The sequence below is a fragment of the Rhinopithecus roxellana genome, chromosome 16 (assembly GCF_007565055.1).
Source record: "Rhinopithecus roxellana isolate Shanxi Qingling chromosome 16, ASM756505v1, whole genome shotgun sequence".
Lineage (NCBI taxonomy): Eukaryota > Metazoa > Chordata > Mammalia > Primates > Cercopithecidae > Rhinopithecus > Rhinopithecus roxellana.
The window spans coordinates 112,060,051-112,084,907 of NC_044564.1; the positions used below are offsets into that span (position 1 = coordinate 112,060,051).

At 36.2% G+C, this 24,857-nt stretch overlaps 1 protein-coding gene across 3 annotated transcripts in view; it reads left to right on the forward strand.

Annotated features, from left to right (window-relative positions):
• Positions 1-5,008: 5,008 nt before the first annotated feature.
• The window catches only part of MUSK (muscle associated receptor tyrosine kinase), a 133,655-nt gene continuing 113,806 nt past the window's right edge, over positions 5,009-24,857 (forward strand). For all 3 annotated transcript variants that reach the window (XM_010365567.2, XM_010365566.2, XM_010365568.2), the window contains exons 1-3: positions 5,009-5,127; positions 18,814-18,940; positions 23,291-23,442. In XM_010365567.2, coding sequence (XP_010363869.1) covers positions 5,049-5,127; positions 18,814-18,940; positions 23,291-23,442 — 358 coding nt within the window. In that variant the 5' untranslated portion in view covers positions 5,009-5,048. The remainder of the gene's footprint in view (positions 5,128-18,813; positions 18,941-23,290; positions 23,443-24,857) is intronic.

Here is a 24,857-nt window from a genome sequence, read left to right on the forward strand (position 1 = left end):
TCCATAGTTCATTCTGTTATTGTGCGAACATCATAGAGTGTACTTACAGAAACCTTGATGGTATAGCCCACTGCACACCTAGGCTGTATGGATAGCCTGTTGTGCCTAGGCTACAAAATTGTCAGCATGTTACTACACTGAATACTGTAGGCAATTGTAACACAATGGTACATATTTGTGCATCTAAACATAGAAAACATACAGTAAAAATACAGTATAAAAGTTAAAAATGGTACACCTGCATTGAGCACTTACCATGAATGAAGCTTTTAGGACTGGAGGTTGCTCTGGATAAGTCAGTGAGTGAGTGGTGTGTGAATGTGAAGGCCTAGGACATTAGTGTACACTACTGTAGACTTTATAAACACTGTACACTTAGGCTACACCAAATTTATTTAAAAAATATTTTTCCTTCTTTAATAATAAATTAAGCTTAGCTTACCACAACTATTTTATTTTATAAACTTTTTAAATTTGTAAACTTTTTGACTCTTTTGTAATAATACTTTGTTTGAAACACAAATACATTGTACAGCTATACAAAAATAATTTTTCTTCATATCCTTAAGCTCTTTTCTATCTTTACATTTTTATATTTTGATTTTGATTTTTTACTTTTTAAACTTTTTTTGTTAAACACTAAGACAAACACACACAATATCCTTGGCCTACACAGGGTCAGGATCAAAACATCACTGTCTTTCAACAGCTTGTCCTACTGGAAGGTCCTCAGGGGCAATAACATGCATGAAGCTGTCATCTCCTATGGTAACAATGTATTCTTCTAGAATACCTGCCTGAGGCTGTTTTACAGTCAGTTTTTAATTTATTTTTATTTTTTATGTTTTTAAATAAGTACAGGGTGTACACAGTAAAATAATAAAAATATAGTAAATAAACCAGCAACATGGTCATTTCTTATCATTATCAAGTATTATGTGCATAAGTGTATGTGCTTTTTTTATTCAAAAAGAAAATCATTAAGAACACAGCATTATTAATATTTATTCTTTTTTTAAAAAAAGAATCTGATTTATTTATTTATTTAATCTTTTTATTAGACTTTAAGTTCTGGGATACATGTGCAAAACGTGCAGGTTACACAGGTATACATGTGCCATGGTGGTTTGCTGTATCCATCAACCCGTCATCTACATTAGGTATTTCTCCTAATGTTATCCCTCCCCTAGTACCGCACCCCTTAACAAGCCCCAGTGTGTGATGCTCCCCTCCCTCTGTCCATGTGTTCTCATTGTTAGCTCCCACTTATGAGTGAGAATATGTGGTGTTTGGTTTTCTGTTCCTGTGTTAGTTTGCTGAGAATGATGGTTTCCAGCTTCATCCATGTCCCTGCAGAGGACTTGAACTCATTCTTTTTTATGGCTGCACAGTATTCCATGGTATATATGTGCCACATTTTCTGTATGTAGTCTATCATTGATGGACATTTGGGTTGGTTCCAAGTCTTTGCTATTGTGAATAGTGCTGAAATAAACATACATGTGCATGTGTCTTTACAGTAGAATGATTTATAATCCTTTCCTTATATACCCAGTAATAAGATTGCTGGGTCAAATGCTATTTCTGGTTCTAATCCTTGAGGAATTGCCACACTGTCTTCCACAATGGTTGAACTAATTTACACTCCCACCAACAGTGTAAAAGCGTTCCTATTTCTCCACATTCTCTCAAGCAGATGTTGTTTCCTGGCTTTTTAATGATTGCCGCTCTAACAGGCATGAGATGGTATCTCATTGTGGTTTTGATTTGCATTTCTCTAATGACCAATAATGATGAGCTTTTTTTCATATGTTTGTTGGCTGCATAAATGTCTTCTTTTGAGAAGTGTCTGTTCATATCCTTCACCCACTTTTTGATGGGGTTGTTTGGTTTTTTCTTGTAAATTTGTTTAAGTTCTTTATGAATTCTGGATATTAGCCCTTTGTCAGATGGATAGATTGCAAAAATTTTCTCCCATTCTGTAGGTTGCCTATTCACTCTGATGATACTTTCTTTTGCTTTGCAGAAGCTCTTTAGTTTAATTAGATCCCATTTGTCAATTTTGACTTTTGTTGCCGTTGCTTTCAGTATTTTAGTCATGAAGTCTTTGTCCATACCTATATCCTGAATGGTATTGCCTAGGTTTTCTTCTAGGGGTTTTATGGTTTTAGGTTTCACGTTTAAGTCTTGAATCCATCTTGAGTTAACTTTTGTATGAGGTATAAGGAAGGGGTCCAGTTTCAGTTTTCCGCATATGGCTAGCCAGTTTTCCCAACACCATTTATTAAATAGGAAATCCTTTCCCCATTGTTTGTTTTTGTCAGGTTTTTCAAAGAACAGATGGTTGTAGATGTGTGGCATTATTTCTTAGGCCTCTGTTCTGTTCCACTGGTTTATATATCTGATTTGTACCAATACCATGCTGTTTTGGTAAATGAGGAGGAAGTCGAATCCCTGAATAGACTAATAAGAAGTTCTGAAATTGAGGCAGTAATTAATAGCCTACCGAGAAAACAAAACAAAACAAAACCGAGGACCAGACGGATTCACAGCCGAATTCTACCAGAAGTATAAAGAGGAGTTGATACCATTCCTTCTGAAACTATTCCAAACAATAGAAAAAGAGGGAATCCTCCCTAACTCATTTTATGAGGCCAGCATCATCCTGATAACAAAGCCTGGCCAAGACACAACAAAAAAAAAGAGAATTTTAGACCAATATCCCTGATGAACATCGACACAAAAATCCTCAATAAAATACTGGCAAACTGAATCCAGCAGCACATCAAAAAGCTTATCCACCATGATCAAGTTGGCTTCAGACCTAGGAGGCATGACTGGTTCAACATACACAAATCAATAAATGTAATCCATCACATAAAAAGAACCAAAGACGAAAACCACATGATTATCTCAATAGATGCAGAAAAGGCCTTCAACAAAATTCAACACCACTTAATGCTAAAAACTCTCAATAAACTGGGTATTGATGGAATGTATCTCAAAATAGTAAGACCTATATATGACAAACCCACGGCCAATATCATACTAAATTGGCAAAAGCTGGAAGCATTCCCTTTGAAAACTGGCACAAGACAAGGATGCCCTGTCTCACCACTCCTATTCAACATAGTATTGGAAGTTGTTGCCAGGGCAATTAGGCAAGAGAAAGAAATAAAGGGTATTCAAATAGGAAGACAGAAAGTCAAATTGTTTCTGTTTGCAGATGACATGATTGTATATTTAGAAAACCCCATCATCTCAGCCCAAAATCTCTGTAAGCTGATAAGCAACTTCAGTAAAGTCTCAGGATGCAAAATCAATGTGCAAAAATCACAGGCATTCCTATACACCAATAATAGAAAAACAGAGAGGCAAATCATGAGTGAACTCCCATTTACAATTGCTACAAAGGGAATAAAACACCTAGGAATCCAACTTACAAGGGATGTGAAGGACCTCTTCAAGGAGAACTACAAGCCACTGCTCAAGGAAATAAGAGAGGACACAAACAAATGGAAGAACATACCATGCTCATGGATAGGAAGAATCAATATCGTGAAAATGGCCATACTGCCCAAAGTAATTTATAGATCCAATGCTATCCCCATCAAGCTACCATTGACTTTCTTCACAGAATTAGAAAAAACTACTTTAAATTTCATATGGAACCAAAAAAGAGCCCGTACAGCCAAGACAATTCTAAGGAAAAAGAACGAAGCTGGAGGCGTCACGCTACCTGACTCTAAACTTCTATAAATGAACTCATGAGGCCAAAGAATGAAGGAGACACCAACACAAGGGGGAAAAAATCAAAACAATGTGGTCAGTGCAATGGTAGAGATGTGCACAGTATATCATGGAAACCCAGAGAAGACAAGCGTAACACAGCTTTAGGATGATATGGAATTTTTCTCCCAGGAGGAGAGGATGGTCAAGCTGAGAGAGGTGTGAACTGAGTGGAAAGGAGGGGAGTAGTATTCCAAGAGCAGGGAACAGTATGAGCAATTCATGGAGGTAGGAAAGTTGTATACAGGGAACCATCAGCAGGTTGTTGAATATAGGAAGCTGAATGGGGCTGGGCACAGTAGCTCACGCCTGTATTCCCAGCATTTTGAGAGGCTGAGGTGGGATCATCACTTGAGACCAGGAGTTTGAGACCAGCCTGGGCAATATAACCTGACCCCCATCTCTTCAAAAAATAAAAATAAATTAGCCTGCTGTAGTGGCAGGTGCCTGTAGTCCTAGCTACTCTGAAAGGATCACTTGAGTTCAGGAGGCTGAGGTTGCAGTGAGCTATGATTATCCCATTGCACTCCAGCCTGGACAACAGAGCAAGACCCTGACTCTGAAAAAAAAAAAAAAAAAAGAATCGTAATAATACTAACATACAACAAAGCATGCAGATTCCAGTAAAGCCTGTCATATTCGGCAGATTAGGCAGGTTTAAATATAGTTTCACGTGATGATGAGCCCCTAAAGGCTTCTGAGCAGGAGGGACTATCTGAAAAAAAGATAGAAAATGGTTAAGACCCAAGACAGAGAGAAGTTACAAGGACTATTTGGTTGATAAAATCTGTAGGAATTGGAATGGGCTGAATGTGGGAGTGGGGGTGGGGTGAGAGATGGGGAGGAGTGAAGACTGAATAAACCCAGATTTCTGGTTTGAGTCCAGGAGAGTAGGGTGCTGAATCCAAAGGCCAGGACACCTATACCTCTGGGAATACAGTGATGGTTGCAAAAGGCATCTGGTATTGTCCTTCTGCCACTGTCTTAAAAGGGATTCTAAAGGGATTTTCTTGCCCTTGTTCCTCTAGCCCTACACTTGCGTTACTGGCCTACGTGGATACTCACCAGCTGGCTGTGTCCATCATTGCAGCCAAGTCTGAGAATTCCTGATTATACTTAGAGCCTGTGGAGCTGCTGACACAAACAGTCATTAGCAGACGACCCTTTTGCAACAAAGTATGCTTTAAAATGTAAACCGTGGAGGCATTTTCCTTGCGTTGTCCAGAAGGAACTTTGTCCTGCGTGAGCCTGGATTAATCATGAGAGAGCTCGTCAACATTCCACTGGTACATATTCTTACTCTGGTTGCCTTCAGCGGAACTGAGAAACTTCCAAAAGGTTGGTTTGAGTAATTGTGTCTTCTTGTTGCCTTGTCATGGTTGTAGAGTGTGTGTACGAGATATGTCCACCACTGATTTATAGTATGGTGGGCTTCGGTTTTACTTGAAGAAGTAAGGGTGAGATGTATGATGAGGGAGGAAACTATATACATAAGCAATTGGTTGATGGTCTCCTCTCTACCAACATTTTCCTCCGAAGTTCTGCAATAAAAGGCTTAGCCACATAGTGCATGCAGAGCTCTGACTTCTAAGGCAAAACATAAGCATGTACACTGCAAGTTATCAAGGTCTATTTTGTTTATGCGTATGTCAAATTTCAGGGTGGTCTAAGTGGATGATGAAAACCTTTTCGCATCAGGTTTGCCGGGAATAGAATCAACCCCCTTCTCTGACATCCAGAGCATTGGCTTCTGAATGAAAATCACTTTTATTTTAAGTTTTAGCTTTGCCAAACACTTAATAAATATTTTAGTTGTTAAAAATTGGAAATACAGAAAGACATACACAATTTGCCTGTGTAGTAAACCCGGAAGACAATGGATTCTAAATAACTTTGAGGCTGGAGTCATGATTTGGCTTGGCAAGAGATTGCAAAAGTTTTTTTCAGAGCCTTTGGAATGTACCGGAAATAACACCACCTCAGGGGAAAGGAAAGCAACTTAAGAAACTGACAAACACCTGTTGCAGTAGCAAGAATGTCCAGTGATATAGTTTCTGGCCAGTGTATTATGAAACTGGGACTAGCGTATTTTAAATCAGGAAGACTGGAAAATATGTGATTTGCAAAGTGACTAAGGGCATCATTGAAATCTTTTAAAAAAAGACATGAGAAAGCAGATCGAGTGGTATCAATAAAAGAGTTTTCAAATTAAATGTTATACCATAGAGTTAAAAGGGTTTTTTGCTTTAGGACATGTTCAAATTAATCATTTTCCCTTTATATTAATCAAAGCACTGAAACGGTTTGTATTGTGTAGGTAAATGAAGGTGGTATCTGCATATAGATGCAAAACGTATCTTTAGATTTTGTGGTAAAGAATTTTCAAATTAAATGTTATACAATAGAGTAAGAAGAGTTATTTTGCTTTAGGACATTTTCCAATTAATCATTTTCCCTTTACATTAATCAAAGCTCTGAAACAGTCTGTATTGTGTAGATAAATGAAGGTGGTATCTGTATATAGATGCAAAACATATCTTTAGATTTTGTGGTTCACTAAATTAGAATTGTGGTTCACTAAAAATTCTGGAGCCATAAGGTCAAGGTTCACATGTAAATAAGATATGGGTTTCTTCACAAACAATCCGATTTCACAGATTTTTTTGTTTAATTTTGCTGCTTCTCGTTTTCCAGTTTACTTGAGTATAATCGTATCTTCAAATGTGTTCAAACATTTAATTTCTAATGAATACTTTAAGGCATCTACAGATAAAAGAGACTCCAGATCTTTTCAAACAGCTAATAATAGTTAGAAGGACTTAACATTGGCTTCAGATTATTTTAATACTTCCTGATCAAACAACGGATGTCCGGTAAGGCCCCACTTGGATGTTTGAATGTATGGGTCATCCTAAGTCTTATTTGTATATTTCTAAACCATGCAGTTACATAAAAATGATAGGGTTAAATACTAAAATACAGTCTTATAAAGAGCAGGACAATTGATTTTGATGATTCAAATAAGGATTTGTTGCACACACACACAACCCCCAAAACCTCTCTATCTGAATAAGTCTTAAATTATATGCTAGAAATAATTGATTTTCATTTCCAAACTTTACAAATAAAGCCCTTAATTCAAATGTACACTATCTCTAGTTTGAAAACATTGAAATATAGTGGCATCGAGATAACAAAGCCAAACATCCTGACTTTTAAATAAACTAACCAGTTCATTCATCCAATTTCATTTCTTATAATTTACTTACTACTAGAATTAGGTTTTAAAATCAAAAAATTAAAACAATTTTTTTCTTAGTCTATTGTACCATAAAATCTAAATTAGTATGAGTTTAACATCACCCTTAGCCAAAACACCATGTCTAGGAGAACAAACATTTATTTACTGCATACACCAGTTCTGAGAATAAATAATATCATGAAAGTACAGTCCTTAAAATTCTAAATGTTGAAGGGTGAGGAATACATTGGGAGAAAAGAGCCACAATAAAATATTATTATTATCATTATTATTATTATTTGAGACAGAGTCTCATTCTGTTGCCAGGCCTCAGTGCTGTGGTATGGTCTCGGCTCACTGCAACCTCCTCCTCCCAGGTTCAAGTGATCATTTGCCTCAGTCTCCCAAATACCTGGGACTACAGGCGCATGCCACCATGCCCAACTAATTTTTGTGTTTTTAGTAGAGACAGGGTTTCACCATGTTGGCCAGGATGGTCTCCATCTCCTGACCTCGTGATCTGCCCGCCTCAGCCTCCCAAAGTGCTAGGATTACAGGCATGAGCCACCGCACTGGCCATTATACTACTGAAACTAATAAAAATGGCCCACCCACACCATTTCTACTATTTATAGAAAACTACTGTTTTCCCTATTCTTGGCAGATAGTAATAACAAAAAGAGTTTTTTAGATAATATACTTCTTCCTAAGTCCTTTATTGTGATGAATAAAGGAAATTGCACAATATGTATTACCTAAAAAATTGACATATTTAAAATAATACAAAAGTATTCAGGGGATTCTTTTCTCACTTTCTGCACATTATTTTTTGATAAAAAATAATATCCAACTTTGTAGAATTAATTGTTCATAGTTTTCATTTTAGTTTAATTGAGACTACTGATGCCCAAAGGGGAAAAATTGTCTTTCTGAATCATTTCAACTAGTGATATTTTCAGCGATGAATTCAATGCCATAACCCAAGTAGTAGAATTTTACAAACTGTCATTTATGAAAGTAGCCAATGTTTCACTGGATAACTGACTTAACCATATACATCAATAACACTTAATGCTTTATCAGGGAGTATGAAATGTATTATCAGGGAGTATGAAATGTATGGTGCGATGCTAGATTCTGCAGGAGTATAAGAGTTCATGTAAGCAGCTCTGGATTTGCTTAATATGCACAAAGAACTGTCAAATGTCTTACTTTCAAAATACTCCACTTACTACAAAACTTTGAAGTGTTTGAGTGTAAGTGATTTTATCTTTAGATAGATTTGAATAACCTCCTCCTTTAAATTATATGTATATAAGGATAGGATTCACAGATTTGACATAAGACTAAGTCAGGACTGACACAGCTGTCATTGAAATCCAGGACACACAGTCCTGGATGAATATTTTATATTGACGTGCATTGAAAGAGTTATTCATTGCATGTTTGAGTAAACAGAGTTGCTTCAAATATTATTGACCTTAAAGAAAAGAAGGAGCAGAAATTTCAAGATCTCTTTAAACTCTACCTTATTTCCAAGGGTAAATGAAGTAGGCAGCTTCTCAGTGAAATGAAACCTGATATCATTGAAGAAGAGTAACAAGTGAGGGGTGGAAAGGGGGCCTGAAGGGAGTGGCTGTATTCAGGAAGATGAGAGGATCACATGGGCCATGCTGAGGACCCAGCTGGGGCTAGGAACTGCAGCTTTCTTTATAATGCCCCTGACCTAAACATTTGCTGCACTATACCCAGCAGTGCTATGTGAACATAGGGTAGTGAGGACAGATGGCTGGATTAATTCAGGATTGGCACTTTCCAGGGTCAGTATAGCTAAAGAACTAGAGAGTAAAAGAGTTGGAGTTATATGGCAGCATACCATGCGGTACAGTTTGGATCATGAAGCAAGTAGAACAAGGATATTTAAGGCTTGGAAGAGAAGGTTAAAAAGTTTAAATCAACCCCAGAGTGTTTTGTTATACTAAAAAAATACTGCATTCATAATGTTAAGAGAAACACAAATATTTTCCAAGTCAGAGCCCTAATTTTACTAAAATAGAAAAGAGCAAATACACCTTGTTTCTTTATGTACTCAATCATTGGGTCATGTCAATCAAAAAATAATCAATCAAAAGTTGGTAAGTCAATGGCCATATGCGAGAGGCCGTAAAATACAAAGGAAAGGTAATGTCACGTCCTTCTCATCAAGAAGTTAATATCCAAGTCAAGTTTTTCTTTGGGTCCAGAAAAGGATTGTGTTCATTTCCATGTATTTGTTATTCATGTAGTCCTTGGATTGAGAGAAGAAATTGTGCCCTAGTTTAAACAGGCTCTGGCTGAGATGAAAGCTGGATAGAATGAAAGTCAACAAGAGACAGTGTGCTGAGTCAACAAATATCATTAAATACAACTGACCCATGTGATTGCGTCAGTGAAAACTGGAAAGCAGATTTAGATAACTGGAAATATGGGCAGTGTGGACTTTGCATTCTGTGTATAGAAACTGATATTGATGTACATCTTCTCTTTATCCATCTGTGCATAATCATTATGATCTTGAAGACGTGGTATGTCTTAGAGAAAGGAACCAACTTTAACCCTGAAGTTCAGCTAGTTTAGCTCTATCACTTCCTATTTTTGTGATATGTAGACAAGTTATGTAACCACTTTTAGTATTCATTTCTGGTCTGAAGTGGAAATATTAATAGTATCTACCTTTATGATTTTTTGTGATAAATAAGATAATGAATGAAAAGTATAATGCATGGCACATCCCAGATTCTTAATCAATTTTAGATGCTAATATTAGTAAAAACAGAGTCAAACTTCACATAAGACTGTTATGTCACTGAATCTTATGGGAAGGTGTTCCTAATAAAGTTCTTAGTAACACCTTCCATATTTCTCCATGTCTATTTTCCAAGACATTCTAAGACTTACTTCTTTGATCTTAACTGATCTCAACAGTTCATGTGACACCTCCAATGTGTCACCTCATTGGAAAGATAACATTAATACTAAGTCTATTACCTCTGCCAGTTCTGCATCTGTGTATTGAGTGAAAATAAAACTAGTGCATAAAGTTTCTCTCTTATAAAAGTAGCACATGGTATTTAAGGTTGATTTTGAAAACACAAAATACATAAAATTTAAGACAGAAAAAGTCACCCATTCTTCTAGGACCAGTAACACGTTAGTTTATTTTCTTTCATTTTTTTCTATGTAGTTTTTAAAATGCTAATAATATTGTGCTACATGCTATTTTTACTTAGCACTAAAGCATAAGTGTATTCTATATTATTAATAATCTTCAAAACATCATGTGCAGTGACTAATATTCTGTTTAGATAACAGTGTGCTAATATATATTTAATATTCACCTCACTGAGAAAAAAGGGCCCAGATTTGTTGCTCTCATTGATTTCTGCAGTATAAATACTCCATAGTAAAAGACTCCATCGTCTCTGTGGCCAATCTCAAGCTACTCTCAAATACTGAGCACTGAGTTGGGAAATAGCATGTGTAGTATGCCTCCTTCATATATTATTTCTACCACACAGATACATTAGCGATAACCTCAAGAACTTATATAATAGTAAAATGTAGTTAAATCATTAGGACTGTCAAGTATTATTAGTTTTTAATATATTTAATTATAAATGTATACAACTTAGTTTTTAATAATGGTAATATACAACAATCACCTCTGAAAATTCCTAAAAAATTACCAAGTGGCTCTTGCAAACCTGTGGAAGACAAAACTGTGTGCCTCAATCTTCTCCCACTTGACTACAATTAGTAGAATTTAGTGCAATTGATCTGTTTCCTGCAGTCAAAGTCACTTATTTGCTTTTCTATATGTGAGATTATTTCCTTAGGATAGATTTCCAGAAATGATGCTAACGATGATGATATTATTATTATTATTTTGGAGATAGAGTCTTGCTCTGTCACACAGGCTGGAGTACAGAGGGGCAATCACAGCTCACTGAAGCCTTCAACTCCTAGGCTCAGTTGATCCTCCCACCTCAGCTTCTTCCCAAGTAGCTGGGATTACAAAGTGTGTGCCACCACACTGGCTAATTTTTAAAATTTTTGTAGAGATGTGGTTTTCCTGTGTTGCCCAGCCTGACCTCAAACTCCTAGGCACAAGTGATCCTCCCACCTCGGCCTCAAAAGTGCTGGGATTACAGGCATGAGCCACCAACCACACCCAGCCTGAGATAAAATATTAATGGTATAATAAATTTGAATGTAATAAAGACAAGGAAAACAATTGAACAGCCTGGGTTTCTTTTTCTAAATTATAGAATCAAGTAACATTTGCACAGTGCTCCATGTGGACCAAGGACAATTTTAGATGGTTTCCATTTATTTACTCCTTGTGACAAGCTTATGTGGAGACTTTATTATTATCTCCAGCTATAGCTAAGACACTGAGGTTAAATGTGGTTAAGTGACTTGCAGAGCAAGTGATGGAGCTGGGATGTGAATTCAAGTCCTGTGCTACATTGCCTCTTAATGGCTAGTTGCTCAATAGTCTTCCTTTCTTTCTTTTTTTTCATTTTTTTGAGACTGAGCTTTGCTGTGTTGCCCAGGCTGGAGTGCAGTGGCACGATCTTGGCTCACTGCAACCTCCACCTCCTGGGTTCAAGTGATTCTCCTGCCTCAGCCTCCCCGAGTAGCTGGGATTACAGGTGTGTACCACCACACCCAGCTAATTTTTGTATTTTTAGTAGAGACGGAGTTTCACCATGTTGGCCAGGAATCTCTTGAACTTGTGATCCGCCCCACTTTGGCCTCCCAAAGTGCTGGGATTACAGTCATGAGCCACTGTGCCTGGCCTAGTCTTTCTTTTTAAACAGTAAAAGCATTCAACATCATCAATTAACCTTTGGGCCCACTGTTAACCACACCCCACAAGCTTCATAAAATATTGTTTTTGTTCTTTATCTCTCAAAATCTAGATGATTATACTATTAATTGCTTATGTCATTAATTTGTTGTTTAGAAAATAACTTTATATTGATATTGACTTTCTCAAACTCTATGAATTACAAGTTTGCTTCCACTGCATTTTGAAAATTAACATTTCTTTGGCATTCTGTCTGCTACAATTTTTTTTTCTATTAAAAAAGCAATATGTATTCATTTTTTTAAAAAATCCTGTAAGATACAGAAAAACAAAAATACAAAATTACACATAATGCTCATAGCAAGGGATAAATGCTCTTAGCATTTTGCTATTCATTCTTTCAGTCTCTTTCTCTCATATATGTGTGTGTATATACATGTGTATATATGTTGTATATATACACGTACGTACATATGTATGTAATTTTATTTTTTAAATTTTAAGTTCTGGGATACATGTGCAGGATGTGCAGTTTTGTTACATAGGTAAACGTGTGCCATGGTGGTTTGCTGCACCTGTCACCCATCACCTAAATAATTGGGCTCAGCATGTATTAGCTATTTTTCCTAATGCTCTCCCTCCCCTAATCCCACAGGTCCCAGTGTGTGTTGTTCCCTTCCCTGTGTCCATGTGTTCTCATTGTTCAACTCCCACTTATAAGTCAAATCATGCGGTGTTTGCTTTTCTGTTCCTGCATTAGTTTGCTGAAGATAATGGCTTCTGGCTCTATCCATGCCCCTGCAAAGGACATAATCTCATTCCTTTTTATGGCTGCATAGTATTCTATGGTGTATATGTACCACATTTTCTTTATCCAGTCTATCACCAATGGTTACTTGGGTTGATTCCATGTCTTTGCTATTGTGAATAGTGCTGCAATGAACATAGGTGTGCATATATCTTTACAAATTTCAGAGGCTGTTACTTCATTGAGGAAAGAGAAGCATTTAAATAAGAAGCTCTCTCTTCAGCTGCCTACCAGCAAAGGGGAAAAACCTACCTCTCTGCCTCCATCTTGTCCTCCTTCTCCCTCACTGTGCTTTAAGAGGACTTTCTCCGCCCATCTGTGGTTAACCTGTCTTTCTTCCTCTGAGCCCCACATTTATCTGCTTTCTTAGGGACCTATTTCCTTCAATTATCTCCTGTTTTTCTCCAATGTCCTGCATTTTTGCTTCTACTAGATGCTTCCAGTCAGCATTTAAACCCACTCTTGTCACTCTACTCACCTGCAGCACCATGCAGCCCCTTTCTTCCCTTCTATTGTTAAACTCTGCTGCAAAAAGATGTCTTCCCTCTCCTCTTAGTTACCACTTCCTTATCACCACCTAACCCCCACCACTGCAATCTGGCTTCCACCAAATCTGCAAGCACCAAAATCAGCATGACCTTCTCATCAGGAAACTCAACGGGCACTTTTAGGTCCTTATTTAACTTAACATCTTGGCAGCATTTGATTCTCCATCTTTTGTGAAACTTGTGCTACTCTTGGGCTCTGCCAATAGCCTCCACTAGCTTTGCTTACAACTCTGGTTTCTTCCTCTCAGTCTCTTTTCTAAACTTTTCATTCTCCCACCCATCTTTTACAAATGTTTATGTTTTCTTCTAATGGGCTTAGGGCGCCAGCCTCCCTCCGTCTTCAGGCTTTCAGAGTTACCATTTCCTCTGCCTGGAACACTCTTTTCTCTCCACTGCACCAAGCCAAATTTGAATCATCCTGTGAATGTGTGTGAATGTATTGTGTAGTTTGTTTTTATTCCTAGTTTTATCAAGTTCAGTGGTTGAGAAACATTATTTATCATGTTAAAGAAATACTATTATATTCCTACTCTACTAATGGTTTCCAAGTAGGGAATGGATAGTTAACTCTGTTACTGCCTTTTTGACTGTGATGGGTATCTTTTAAACTATGACTATAGTAAATCCTGTTTAAAGGACTTTTCTATTAAATTATCCTTATATTTTTGCAAGGATTATTTTTCTGCCTAAATGCATAGTAATAATTTTGAAATTTATGATTTACTTTGCTTTTTAAAATTTTACTTTAGGGCTTTACATCCTGCTTGACTTACATTAGCATTGTTTTATTCCAAAGATTGATTTGAGAAGCTTTCTATATTTTATATTCCCTATAGCTTTTGTTTGTTTGTTTTTGAGACAGGGTCTCTCTCTGTCACCCAGGCTGGAGTGCAGTGGTGTAATCACAGCTCACTGCAGCCTTGCCCTCCTGGGCTCCAGCGATCCTCCTACCTCAGGCTCCCAAGTAGCAGGGACTACAGATGTATGCCACCTGTATCTGGCTAAATTTTTTTGTTTTTGTAATTTTTGTAGAGATGTGGTCTTGCCATGTTGCCCAGGCTGGTCTCAAACACCTGGATCCCTCAATGGACCCTTCTGGGCTCAATGGATCCTCCTGGGCTTAATGGATCCTCCTGCCTCAGTCTCCCGAAGTGTTGAGATTACAGGCATCAGCCACTGCACCTGGCTCCTTGTAGCTTTTATGTAACTTGAGACTTAATTCTTTCTTAAAAGTTTTTTAAAACTTACCTGAAAAATTTTAGAGCATTATATTTTTTTCAGAAGTGTTCTTTGATAATCTAATCTTTTTCTTCCGTGAGTATTGTTGATGATTTCACCACACCCTTTATTACATGTGAAGAATTTTGTTTTTAAAATTCTTAATTCTTTGGATTTTAGTTTTTAAATATTCATTACTGTTTAGCTATGTTGAATTGTGGTTCAAGAATGTGACATATAATGTATGTTTTTAAAATTTATTTAATCTTTAGTTTTCATGGGCATTTGAAAATATGTGTCATCTATCAAGGCTTAGAGTTGATGTGCATATCTGTTTAATTAATTTTACTAATTCTGTTATTCTCTTTTACTACATATATATTTTTGTCTTTTGATCTATAAACAGGATGGGGATTTTTTAAACTATCTTTTTATTGTCTATTTCTTACAGATTTTATTATAGTTAGAAAATATAGTCTATATAAAATCAATTCTTTGAGCTGGGTTAAAATCTCCTATGTAGCTTGGTATATTTTCTGTATGTTTGAATGTTTTATCTATGTGTCCTTTAAAAAAAAAGTATTCTCTAATTGTTTCATTATTTTATAAATGTACATTATATCTAGTGCCAATTTTGATGTTTATATCTTCTATATCTTTACTGTATTTCTGTCTGATTTATTAGTGTCTGAAGACATCTTTTAAAGGCTTACATGATGCTAAAATATTTCTCCATGTACTCTTGTGATAATTTTACTTTTGGGTTTATTTGAGTCCATATTTTTAAATAATTAAGTTTCATTACCGTCATACCTTTTTATGGTTTGTTCCTTTTATCATTAAGTAATGTTTCTTTTTTCCTTATAAGTGCATAAGCCCTTATATTACATTTTTCTTATATTAATATTGCTATGTCACTTTCTTTGGGATATTGTTTGCTTTATACATATTTTCCCTCCCATTTATTTTTAACAGTTCTGTTTTATTTTATTTAGGTGTGCCTTTTGTATTTGATAGCATCTGTCATTTCATAGGTCAGCTTATACCATCGGCACTTACTGTGATTTATGGTATATTTGGACATGTTTCTTCCACATTATTTTATGTCTTCTGTTAACCATGCTTTTTCTAGGCTTATTTATTCCTCCTCTTCTTCCTGTTTGTTTTTGCTTTTGTTTTTGACTGATGAAGGCTTTCTAGTACCTCTTTTTTGGTCCTGTTGTTTTGGGAGTTTTGCATTTTATCTATTTTTCAGTGGTAACCATTAATGAAGTTTTAACATAAGCATTTAACCATAGATTTTTCTTTCTGTTTGAAGTTAGTCAATATTTCTGTCCTCTTGTCTTTTATGGCAAAGAGCTTAGCATTTTGTAACTATTTAGCATTTTAAACTTCTTCCCTGAACTTTGATCTTATAATTGTTTGTCTAGAATTTTATTCCACTCTTTTTTAAACACAAAAATTTGTGAGTTTTTAAAAATATTCCATAGTGCATTAAAATTGCAATGATATTTCACTACCATTTATGCTATTGTTTTTTATAACTCACCACTTTCTTTCTGGTATAAATTATTCCTTTCTGAGTTTATTTACTCTAGTAACTATTTCAGAGAAAGTCTGTGAGTGGTAAACACTTTCAATATTTGTTTATAAGTGTTCTGACTTTAAAATTATTACCTAAGCTAGCTGTATGATTCTAAGCTAACATTTATTTTTACTTAGTCATGTAAAGATATTAGCCTATTGCCTTTTGGTATCAATTGTTGTTGCTGAATATCTCAGGTTACCCTGAATTGGCATTCTTAAGGAATTAATCTTTTTCTTTCTAGTAGAGTTTAAGATTTTCTTTAAGTTTTATAGTTTTAATTCAATGTGTCCAAGTATGAATTTCTTTCTTTCCTTTTTTTTTTTTTTTTTTCCTGAGACAGTCTCTCTCTATCACCCACGCTGGAGTGCAGTGGTGTGATCTCAGCTCACTGCAGACTCCACCTCCTGGGTTCAAGCGATTCTCGTGCCTCAGCCTCCAGTATAGCTGGGACTACAGGTGTGCATCACCATGTCCAGCTAAAGTTTTTATATTTTTAGTAGAGACAGGGTTTTACCATGTTGGCCAGACTGGTCTTGAACTCCTGAGCTCAAGTGATCTGCCCTCCTCAGCCTCCCAAAGTACTGGGATGACAGGTGTGAGCCACCATGCCCAGCTGAATTTCTTTTTTAAAAATCTGTCCTGTCACTTGGTGGGTACTTTCTTTTTTTTTTTTTTTTTTTTTTTTTTTTTTTTTTTTTTTTTTTTTTTTTTTGAGGCGGAGTCTCGTTCTGTCGCCCGGTCTGGAGTGCAGTGGCCAGATCTCAGCTCACTGCAAGCTCCGCCTCCCGGGTTTACGCCATTCTCCTGCCTCAGCCTCCCGAGTAGCTGGGACTACAGGCGCCCGCCACCTCGCCCGGCTAGTTTTTGTATTTTTAGTAGAGACGGGGTTTCACCATGTTAGCCAGGATGGTCTCGATCTCCTGACCTCGTGATCCGCCCGTCTCGGCCTCCCAAAGTGCTGGGATTACAGGCTTGAGCCACCGCGCCCGGCCGGTGGGTACTTTCAATCTTAATATTCCTGGGTTTCTTTTTCAGTTTTGAAAAATTATCAGCTATTTACCTCTTTATATATTGCTTCTAGGCTGCTCCCCTCTTTTATTTTTCTCAAACTTCTATCAGAAGTGTATTAGTGCCTGTCACTCTATACTTCATATCTCCTAACTATTCTTTAATAGTGTCCATGTCTGTATTTCTTTGTACTATGTTCTGTATATTGTAATGATTATAATATATTATAATGATTATTATATTATGATTATATTAATATATGTCATGATTATAATATATAATGATTATTCTATTGAAAAGCTGGGAAGAAGGTGGCCCTGATGACTGTGTATAAGAAGATACTTTACATAAAAATTCTGCTTTCTTATTTCAACTACTATCTTTCAACTTTTGTATTTACTCCTTTTGTAGAAGCCTTATAAATACAGTTTTGTTCATTTAAACAGTATATTAGTCATGGTGCTCACCCTGGGAATTAAAAGATGCCTAAAACATGATCCCTGAACTAACACTCAAGGTTTTAATAATTGAGTGTGGGACAAAGACGTAAACAGATCATTTTAATAGTATCTGTGTGACAAGTAACATTATAAGATTGACATTTACAGGATAACATAAGGTTAAGGAAAAGGGCATTCGGGTCTGCCTAGCATGTCAGGGAAAGTGGAAGGAGATGGATGTTTAAACCAAATCCTAAAAGACAGAATAACATTAGCCAGGGAGATATGGGGCAAGTAAAACACTCCCACTCACCATTTTTTCTCACTCTCAGCAGATGAGCTTGCCTTTGACTTTACAAAAATAAAAATAAAAAAAATACTAATAATAAGGTTTATTCAGAAAGTGGATGTATCTTTTATGGCCAAACAATGTGCCAGTCTGTTCTAGATGCTTTATAAGTCTATCACTGACTATTTCACCTCTAAACGTCAATCACACTACTTGTTTGACTTTGATATATACCTTGCCCTTTAACTGAAGCGACCATATGATTTACTGTATAAATGCAGGTAGCTCTCATTTCACAGAGGAGTGAGAAAAAAGAAGGGACCATGTCTCTAGCCTTTCCTCCTGTTGTCTTACAAAAATAAAATAGAAAAAAACAGCTTTATTGAGATACAATTCACATACCTTGTGCTTTACCCTTTAAAATGTACAATTCACAAAGTGGTGCCTCTTCATTTTCTAATTGTATGCCACAGTGAATTCTCTACAAATCTGATGAAGCTTAAGTTTCAGATTCTCTCATTTGCAGGAGCCCTTTCTAAGACCCTCGCTGGGCTTTAGTAATGTGCTTATATGAGTGTCTATTTTTATAAAATCAGGGGAAAATTGTTCTTAAACAACAATTTTTAAAATTATTATCCTTTTCCACCTTGACTTCCCTTCAGAGTCACTTTCCTTTATGCTAATAATACTGGGGTGGCCACAGAAATTTTGTATTCATAATTTTATATTTTTCCTTTAAAAAGTACTCTCAAGTTGCATAAATTTGGGCCCCATAAAACTTGGATCTGCCTCTCCTCATATATCATAGAGTCTAAGCCCTGCTCTCCTGAGAGTCTTCTCTTTTGATTTTCAAATGCCTAGTTTGGAAGTAGAAACAACATTCTTTACATAAGCTCTTCCTTTCTTTTGGCAAATTTCTACTCTGGGGAAACAGAATTCTCATTCAGGTATGTAATGGCTTCTGACTGCTTAAGGAAGGGTTAGTAAACAAAATTCTAGAATGTTCTCTTTTGATTTCTCCTTTCCTTTCAGCTCCTGTCATCACCACTCCTCTTGAAACAGTGGATGCCTTAGTTGAAGAAGTGGCTACTTTCATGTGTGCAGTGGAATCCTACCCCCAGCCTGAGATTTCCTGGACCAGAAATAAAATTCTCATTAAGTAAGTATTACACATTTTAATTTTTTAAAATTGTTGTGGGTATATAGTAGGTATATACATATTTATGAAGTAGATAAGACATTTTGATACAGGCATGCAATGTAAAATAAGTACCTCATGGAGAATGGGGTATCCATCCCCTCAAGCATTTATCATTTGAGTTACAAACAATCCAATTACACACTTTAAGTTATTTTAAAATGTATAACTAAGTTATTATTGACTATAGCCACTCTGTTGTCTTATCAAATGGTAGGACTTTTTCATTCTTTCTACTTTTTTGTACCCACTAAACATCCCCTAGTCCCCCTTATCCCTGTACTACCCTTTCCAGCCTCTGGTAACCATCCTTTTACTCTCCATGTCCATGAGTTCAATCGTTTTGATGTTTAGATCCCACAAATAAGTGAGAACATGCAATGTTTATCTCTTATGCCTGACTAATTTCAGTTAACATAATGATCTCCAGTTCCATTCATGTCTTTGCAAATGACTGGATCTCATTCTTTTTATGGCTGAATAGTACTCCATTGTGTCTCTTGTACCATATTTTCTTTATCCTTTCATTTACTAATGAACACATAAGTTGCTTCCAAATCTTAGTTACTATAAACAGTGCTGCAACAAACATAGGAGTGCAGATATCTCGTTGATATACTGATTTCCTTTCTTTTGCTTATGCATCCAGCAGTGGGATTGCTGGATCATATGGTAGCTCAATTTTTAGTTTTTTGAGGAAACTTCAAACTATTCTCCTTAGTGGCTGTACTAATTTACATTCCCACATCAACAGTATACAAGGGTTCCCTTACCTACACATCCTTGCCAGCATTTGTTATTGCCTGTCTTTTGGATATAAGCCATTTTCACTGAGGTGAGATGATATCTCATTGTAGTTTTTATTTGCATTTCTCTGATGATCAATGATGTTGAGCACTTTTTGATATGCCTGTTTGCCATTTGCATGTCTTCTTTTGAGAAATTGTTCAAATCTTTTGCCTATATTTGATTGGATTAATTGATTTTTTACTGTAAAGTTGTTTGAGCTCCATATGTATTCTGGTTACTAATCCTTTGTCAGATGGGTAGTTTGCAAATATTTTCTCTCATTCTATTTGTTGTGTCTTCACTTTGTTTATTGTATCCTTTGCTGTGCAGAAGGCCTTTTAACTTGATGTGATCCCATTTGTCCATTTTTGTTTTGGTTGCCTGTGCTTGTGGGTATTGCTCAAGAAATTTTTGCCCAGACCAATGTCCTGGAGAGTTTCTCCAATGTTTTCTTGTAGTAGTTTCATAGTTTGAAGTCTTAGATTTAAGTCTTTAATCCATTTTGATATGATTTTTGTATATGGAGAGAGACAGGGGTCTAGTTTCATTCTTCTGTACATGGAAATCCACTTTCCCACACATCATTTACTGAAGAGACTTTTTCCCGGTGTATGTTCTTGGTACCTTTGTTGAAAATGAGTTCACTGTAGGTGCATGAATTTATTTCTGGGTTCTCTATTTTGTCCCATTGGTCTATGTGTCTCTTTTGATGCAAGTACCATGCTGTTTTGGTTACTCTAGCTCTGTAGTATGATTTGAAGTAAGGCAATGTGATTCCTCTAGTTTTTTTCATTTTTCTTTTGGCTATTCCGGGCCTTTCGTGGTTCTACATAAATTTTAGGATTTTTTTTCTATTTCTGTGAAGAATACCATTGGTATTTTGATAGGAATTACATGGAATCTATAGATTGCTTTCAGTAGTATAGACATTACAATAATATTGGTTCTTCCAATCTATTAATATGGAATATTTTTACATTTTTTGGTGTCCTCATGAATTTCTTTCATTGGTATCTTACAATTTTCATTATAGAGATCTTTTACTTCTTTGATTAATTCCTATTTAATTTTATGTGTGGCTATCATAAATAGGATTATTTTTAAATTTATTTTTCATATTGTTCATTGTTGGCATATAGAAATATTACTGATTTTTGTATGTTGATTTTTGTATCCTGCAACTTCGCTGAATTTATCAGTTCTAATAGTTTTCTGTGGAGTCTAAGCTTTTCCAAATGTAAGAGCATATCATCTGTAAAAAAGATATTTCTTCCCATCCAATTTGGATGGCCCTTAATATCTTTCTTTTGTCTAATTGCTCTAGGTAGGACTTCCATGACTGTTTTGAATAACAGTGGTGACAGTGGACATCCTTGTTGCATTCCAGATTAGAGGAAAGGCTTTCAGTTTTTCCCCATTCAGTATGATACTAGCTGTGGGTCTGTCGTATATGGCTTTTACTATTCTGAGGCGTTTTCCATCTAATTTTTGAGGGTTTTTATCACAAAGGGATGCTGAATTTTTATCAAATGCTTTTTCAGCATATATTGAAATGATCATATGTTTCTTACCTGTTGTTTCTTTATCTGTTGATATGATGTTTCTTTATCTGTTGATATGACCATATGTTTCTTTATCTGTTGATATGATGTATCGCATTGATTGATTTGCATATGTTGAACTATCCTTGTATCCCAGGGATAAATTCCAGTTGGTCATGACAGATGATCTTTCTAATGTAATGTTGAATTTGGTTTGCTAGTATTTTGTGCAATCTGGATAGGCTGATAATCCCAAATCATCAAGTCCTGGTTCCTTTTTTGCTTAGCAGTTTTTCCCACTTATCTTTTCCTCTTGAATTTTACTATAACCAGCAAAAAGAAATGAGGCCACAGCTTCGACACATTGCTTAGAAATTTCCTCAGCTAAATATCTGAGTTCATCATTCACAAGTTTTGTTTTCCACATAACTGCAGGACACCATTCAGCTAAGTTCTCTGTCCTGCATAACAATGATCCCCTTTTCTTCCTTTCCTAGTAACATGCTCCTCATTTCCACCCAAGTCCTCACCAGTAGTGCTTTGAACATACATATTTCTACCAACAGTCTGTTCATGATAATTTAGGTATTCTTTAAGATGATTTAGATTTTCTCTGTCATTCAACTCTCTTCCTTCCAATTCCTCAGGAGCAGAATCATTAACACACATATTTCTATTAACAGTCTCTTTGAGGAAATGCAGGCTTTTTCTAGCATGCTTTTCAAATTTTTTTCAGTTCTAACTATTACTCAATTTCAAAGCCATATCCACATGTTTAGGTATTTATTGCAGCAGCACCACACTTCCAGGTACCAAAACCTGTATTTATTTCTTATTCTTGCTGTAACAAATTACCACAAACTTAGTGGCCTAAAACAACATAAATATACTATGTTATCGTTCTGGAGGTCACAAGTATGAAATAAATCTCACTGGGCTAAAGTCAGTGTTGGCATGGCTGAGTTCCTTCTGGAGGCTCTAGGGAAGAATCTGATTTCTTGCCTTTCCTAGCTTCTAGAGGCCACCTGCATTCCTTGGCCCCCTGCTCCACTTATAATACTAGCAATGGCACTACTCTGACCTCTGCCTCCATTGTTGTATCTCCCTTTATCAATCTGTCTCCTTCTTCCATCTTTTAAGGATACTTATTATCACACAGGGCCCACTTGAATAGTCCAGAATACTCCATTTTAAGATTCTTAACATCTGCAAAATAAGGTAACATATTGACAGATTTTGGTGATTAAAACAAGAACCTTTGTGGGAGTGTTACTCTGCTTACCACACGCATTTGGCATTAAAAAAAATCTTATTTGGTTAAAAGAAACTCTCTTTTATATTGCTGCTTCTCTTCCTATTTCTTTCTATTGCCCTAATTCCCTTCTTAACAAATGGTGTGCATATAATTAAATAGATAATATATGTAGAGCATATATTTTTGTTGTTTGAAATTGTTTTCCTTCCTTATGTATCCCAAGTAACTAGAAGTGTGCCTGGCACTTGTTAGCATTCAGTAAGTAGTAAGTAATTGTTTAATGAAAGAATGAATATTCAACTAATCATTAGTTACTTCTATAAATAATTAACTCTTTCTGTTCATTGTATTTATACGTATGCATGTTCATTATCTATTAATAGCTGCTACTTCCCAGAAATTATTGTGAGAAGACCCCTATATCTTGGTTTTATATGCTTTCCTGAATAAAGTAAACTTTACGTTTTGTCTTATCAGTAGGCATCACCCTTTGAAAGTGTTTTTGAAGGACTATGTTACTTTTGACTATTGGAGCTTAAGAAACATGAGAATATAATGTCAGCTTTATTTTACCAAGTAAGGTTATTCTATTATTCAGAACTCACTCAAGTTTCCTCTCACCTTTATTCTACTTCCTCATTAACGATTCATCAGTTTGATAAGTTAATCACAGCAAAAAAATCACAGATGAAGCACTAATCTGTCATTTTTCTCTGTGACCTGCAGGCTCTTTGACACCCGGTACAGCATCCGGGAGAATGGTCAGCTGCTCACCATCCTGAGTGTGGAAGACAGTGATGATGGCATTTACTGCTGCACTGCCAACAATGGTGTGGGAGGAGCTGTGGAGAGTTGTGGAGCCCTGCAAGTGAAGATGAGTGAGTGGGAAAGAGATTCGTCTATTGATTTGAAAGTTGACTGGGTACACTTATTTATTTATTTATTTTTTATATATTTTTTTGAGACAGAGGCTCACTCTGTTGCCCAGGCTGGAGCACAGTGGCATGATCTCGGTTTACTGCAACCTTGACCTCCTGGGTTCAAGTGATTCTCCTGCCTCAGGCTCCCAAGTAGCTGGCACTACAGGTGCATGCCACCATACCTGGGTAATTTTTCTATTTTTAGAAGATATGGGGTTTTACTATGTTGGACAGGCTGGTCTTGAACTCGTGACCTCAGGTGATCTGCCTACCTCGGCCTCCCAAAGTGCTAGGATTACAGACTTGAGCCACTGCCCCCACCCTGACTTGGTACACTTTAAAACAGTCAGTAAATAGAGATTTTCTCAGGCCTGGTGATTCAGCAGTGAGACAAGTTGAAGTTCAAGCACAACCCTGAGGCCAGTTAATCCCACACCTCTTATACCTGCCATCAACCACTACCCTAAGGCAAGCCTCTCAATTCTCTGTCCTCTCCCATTTTCTTAACTTCACACATCTCCTGACTTCCACCCTGAATTCTTTCACCAGGAAACCTTCCTCTAAATCCTTTACCCTACATCTGTGAAACACAACCAAACACCTTTTTATTTCTTTTTTTTTCTTTATTATTATACTTTAAGTTCTAGGGTACATGTGAACAACGTGCAGGTTTATTACATATGCATACTTGTGCCATGTTGGTTTGCTGCACCCATCAACTTGTCAGCACCCATCAACTTGTCATTTACATCAGGTATAAGTTATACCTTTTTATTTCTAACCTCTTTGCAGATACTTCTACCCTTTTTCCTTATTTCAAATTTGATATTCTTCAGAGTGCTTCAATGGAAGCTGTTCTGTTTTCCCCACTTCATGTCTACAAGGTAATCTCTCAGCCCTCAATGTTGCTTTTAAACCATTCTATTTTGTATTCCTATACAAAATCTTTCCTCTGATGAGTGCTTATGCCATTCTGACCTATCTTTTCTCTAACTGTATTCTTCATGTCATCTAATAATCTAGGCACTTCCTGATATTTGTTACAAAATTTGACTCCAGGCTTACTATCTTTCTATCTATCTCTACTCCTGCAATCACCCTAAGAAATTTTAACAGCCATGAAATAGAACCACTAACCACTTAATTCTCACACTTCATTGACTTCCACAAATCCAGTGATGTTTGTCTGTCGTTTTTTTTTTTTTTTTTTTCAATTTTAAGGCCCATACTTTTAATCTATATGTACACACATAGATGTAGTAGTTTATGAGGCATAGTGGTTTTATTTTTTTAACTTTCATTTTGAGTTCAGGGGTACATCTGCAGAATGTGCAGGTGTTTTACATAGGTAAACATGTGCCACGGTGGTATAT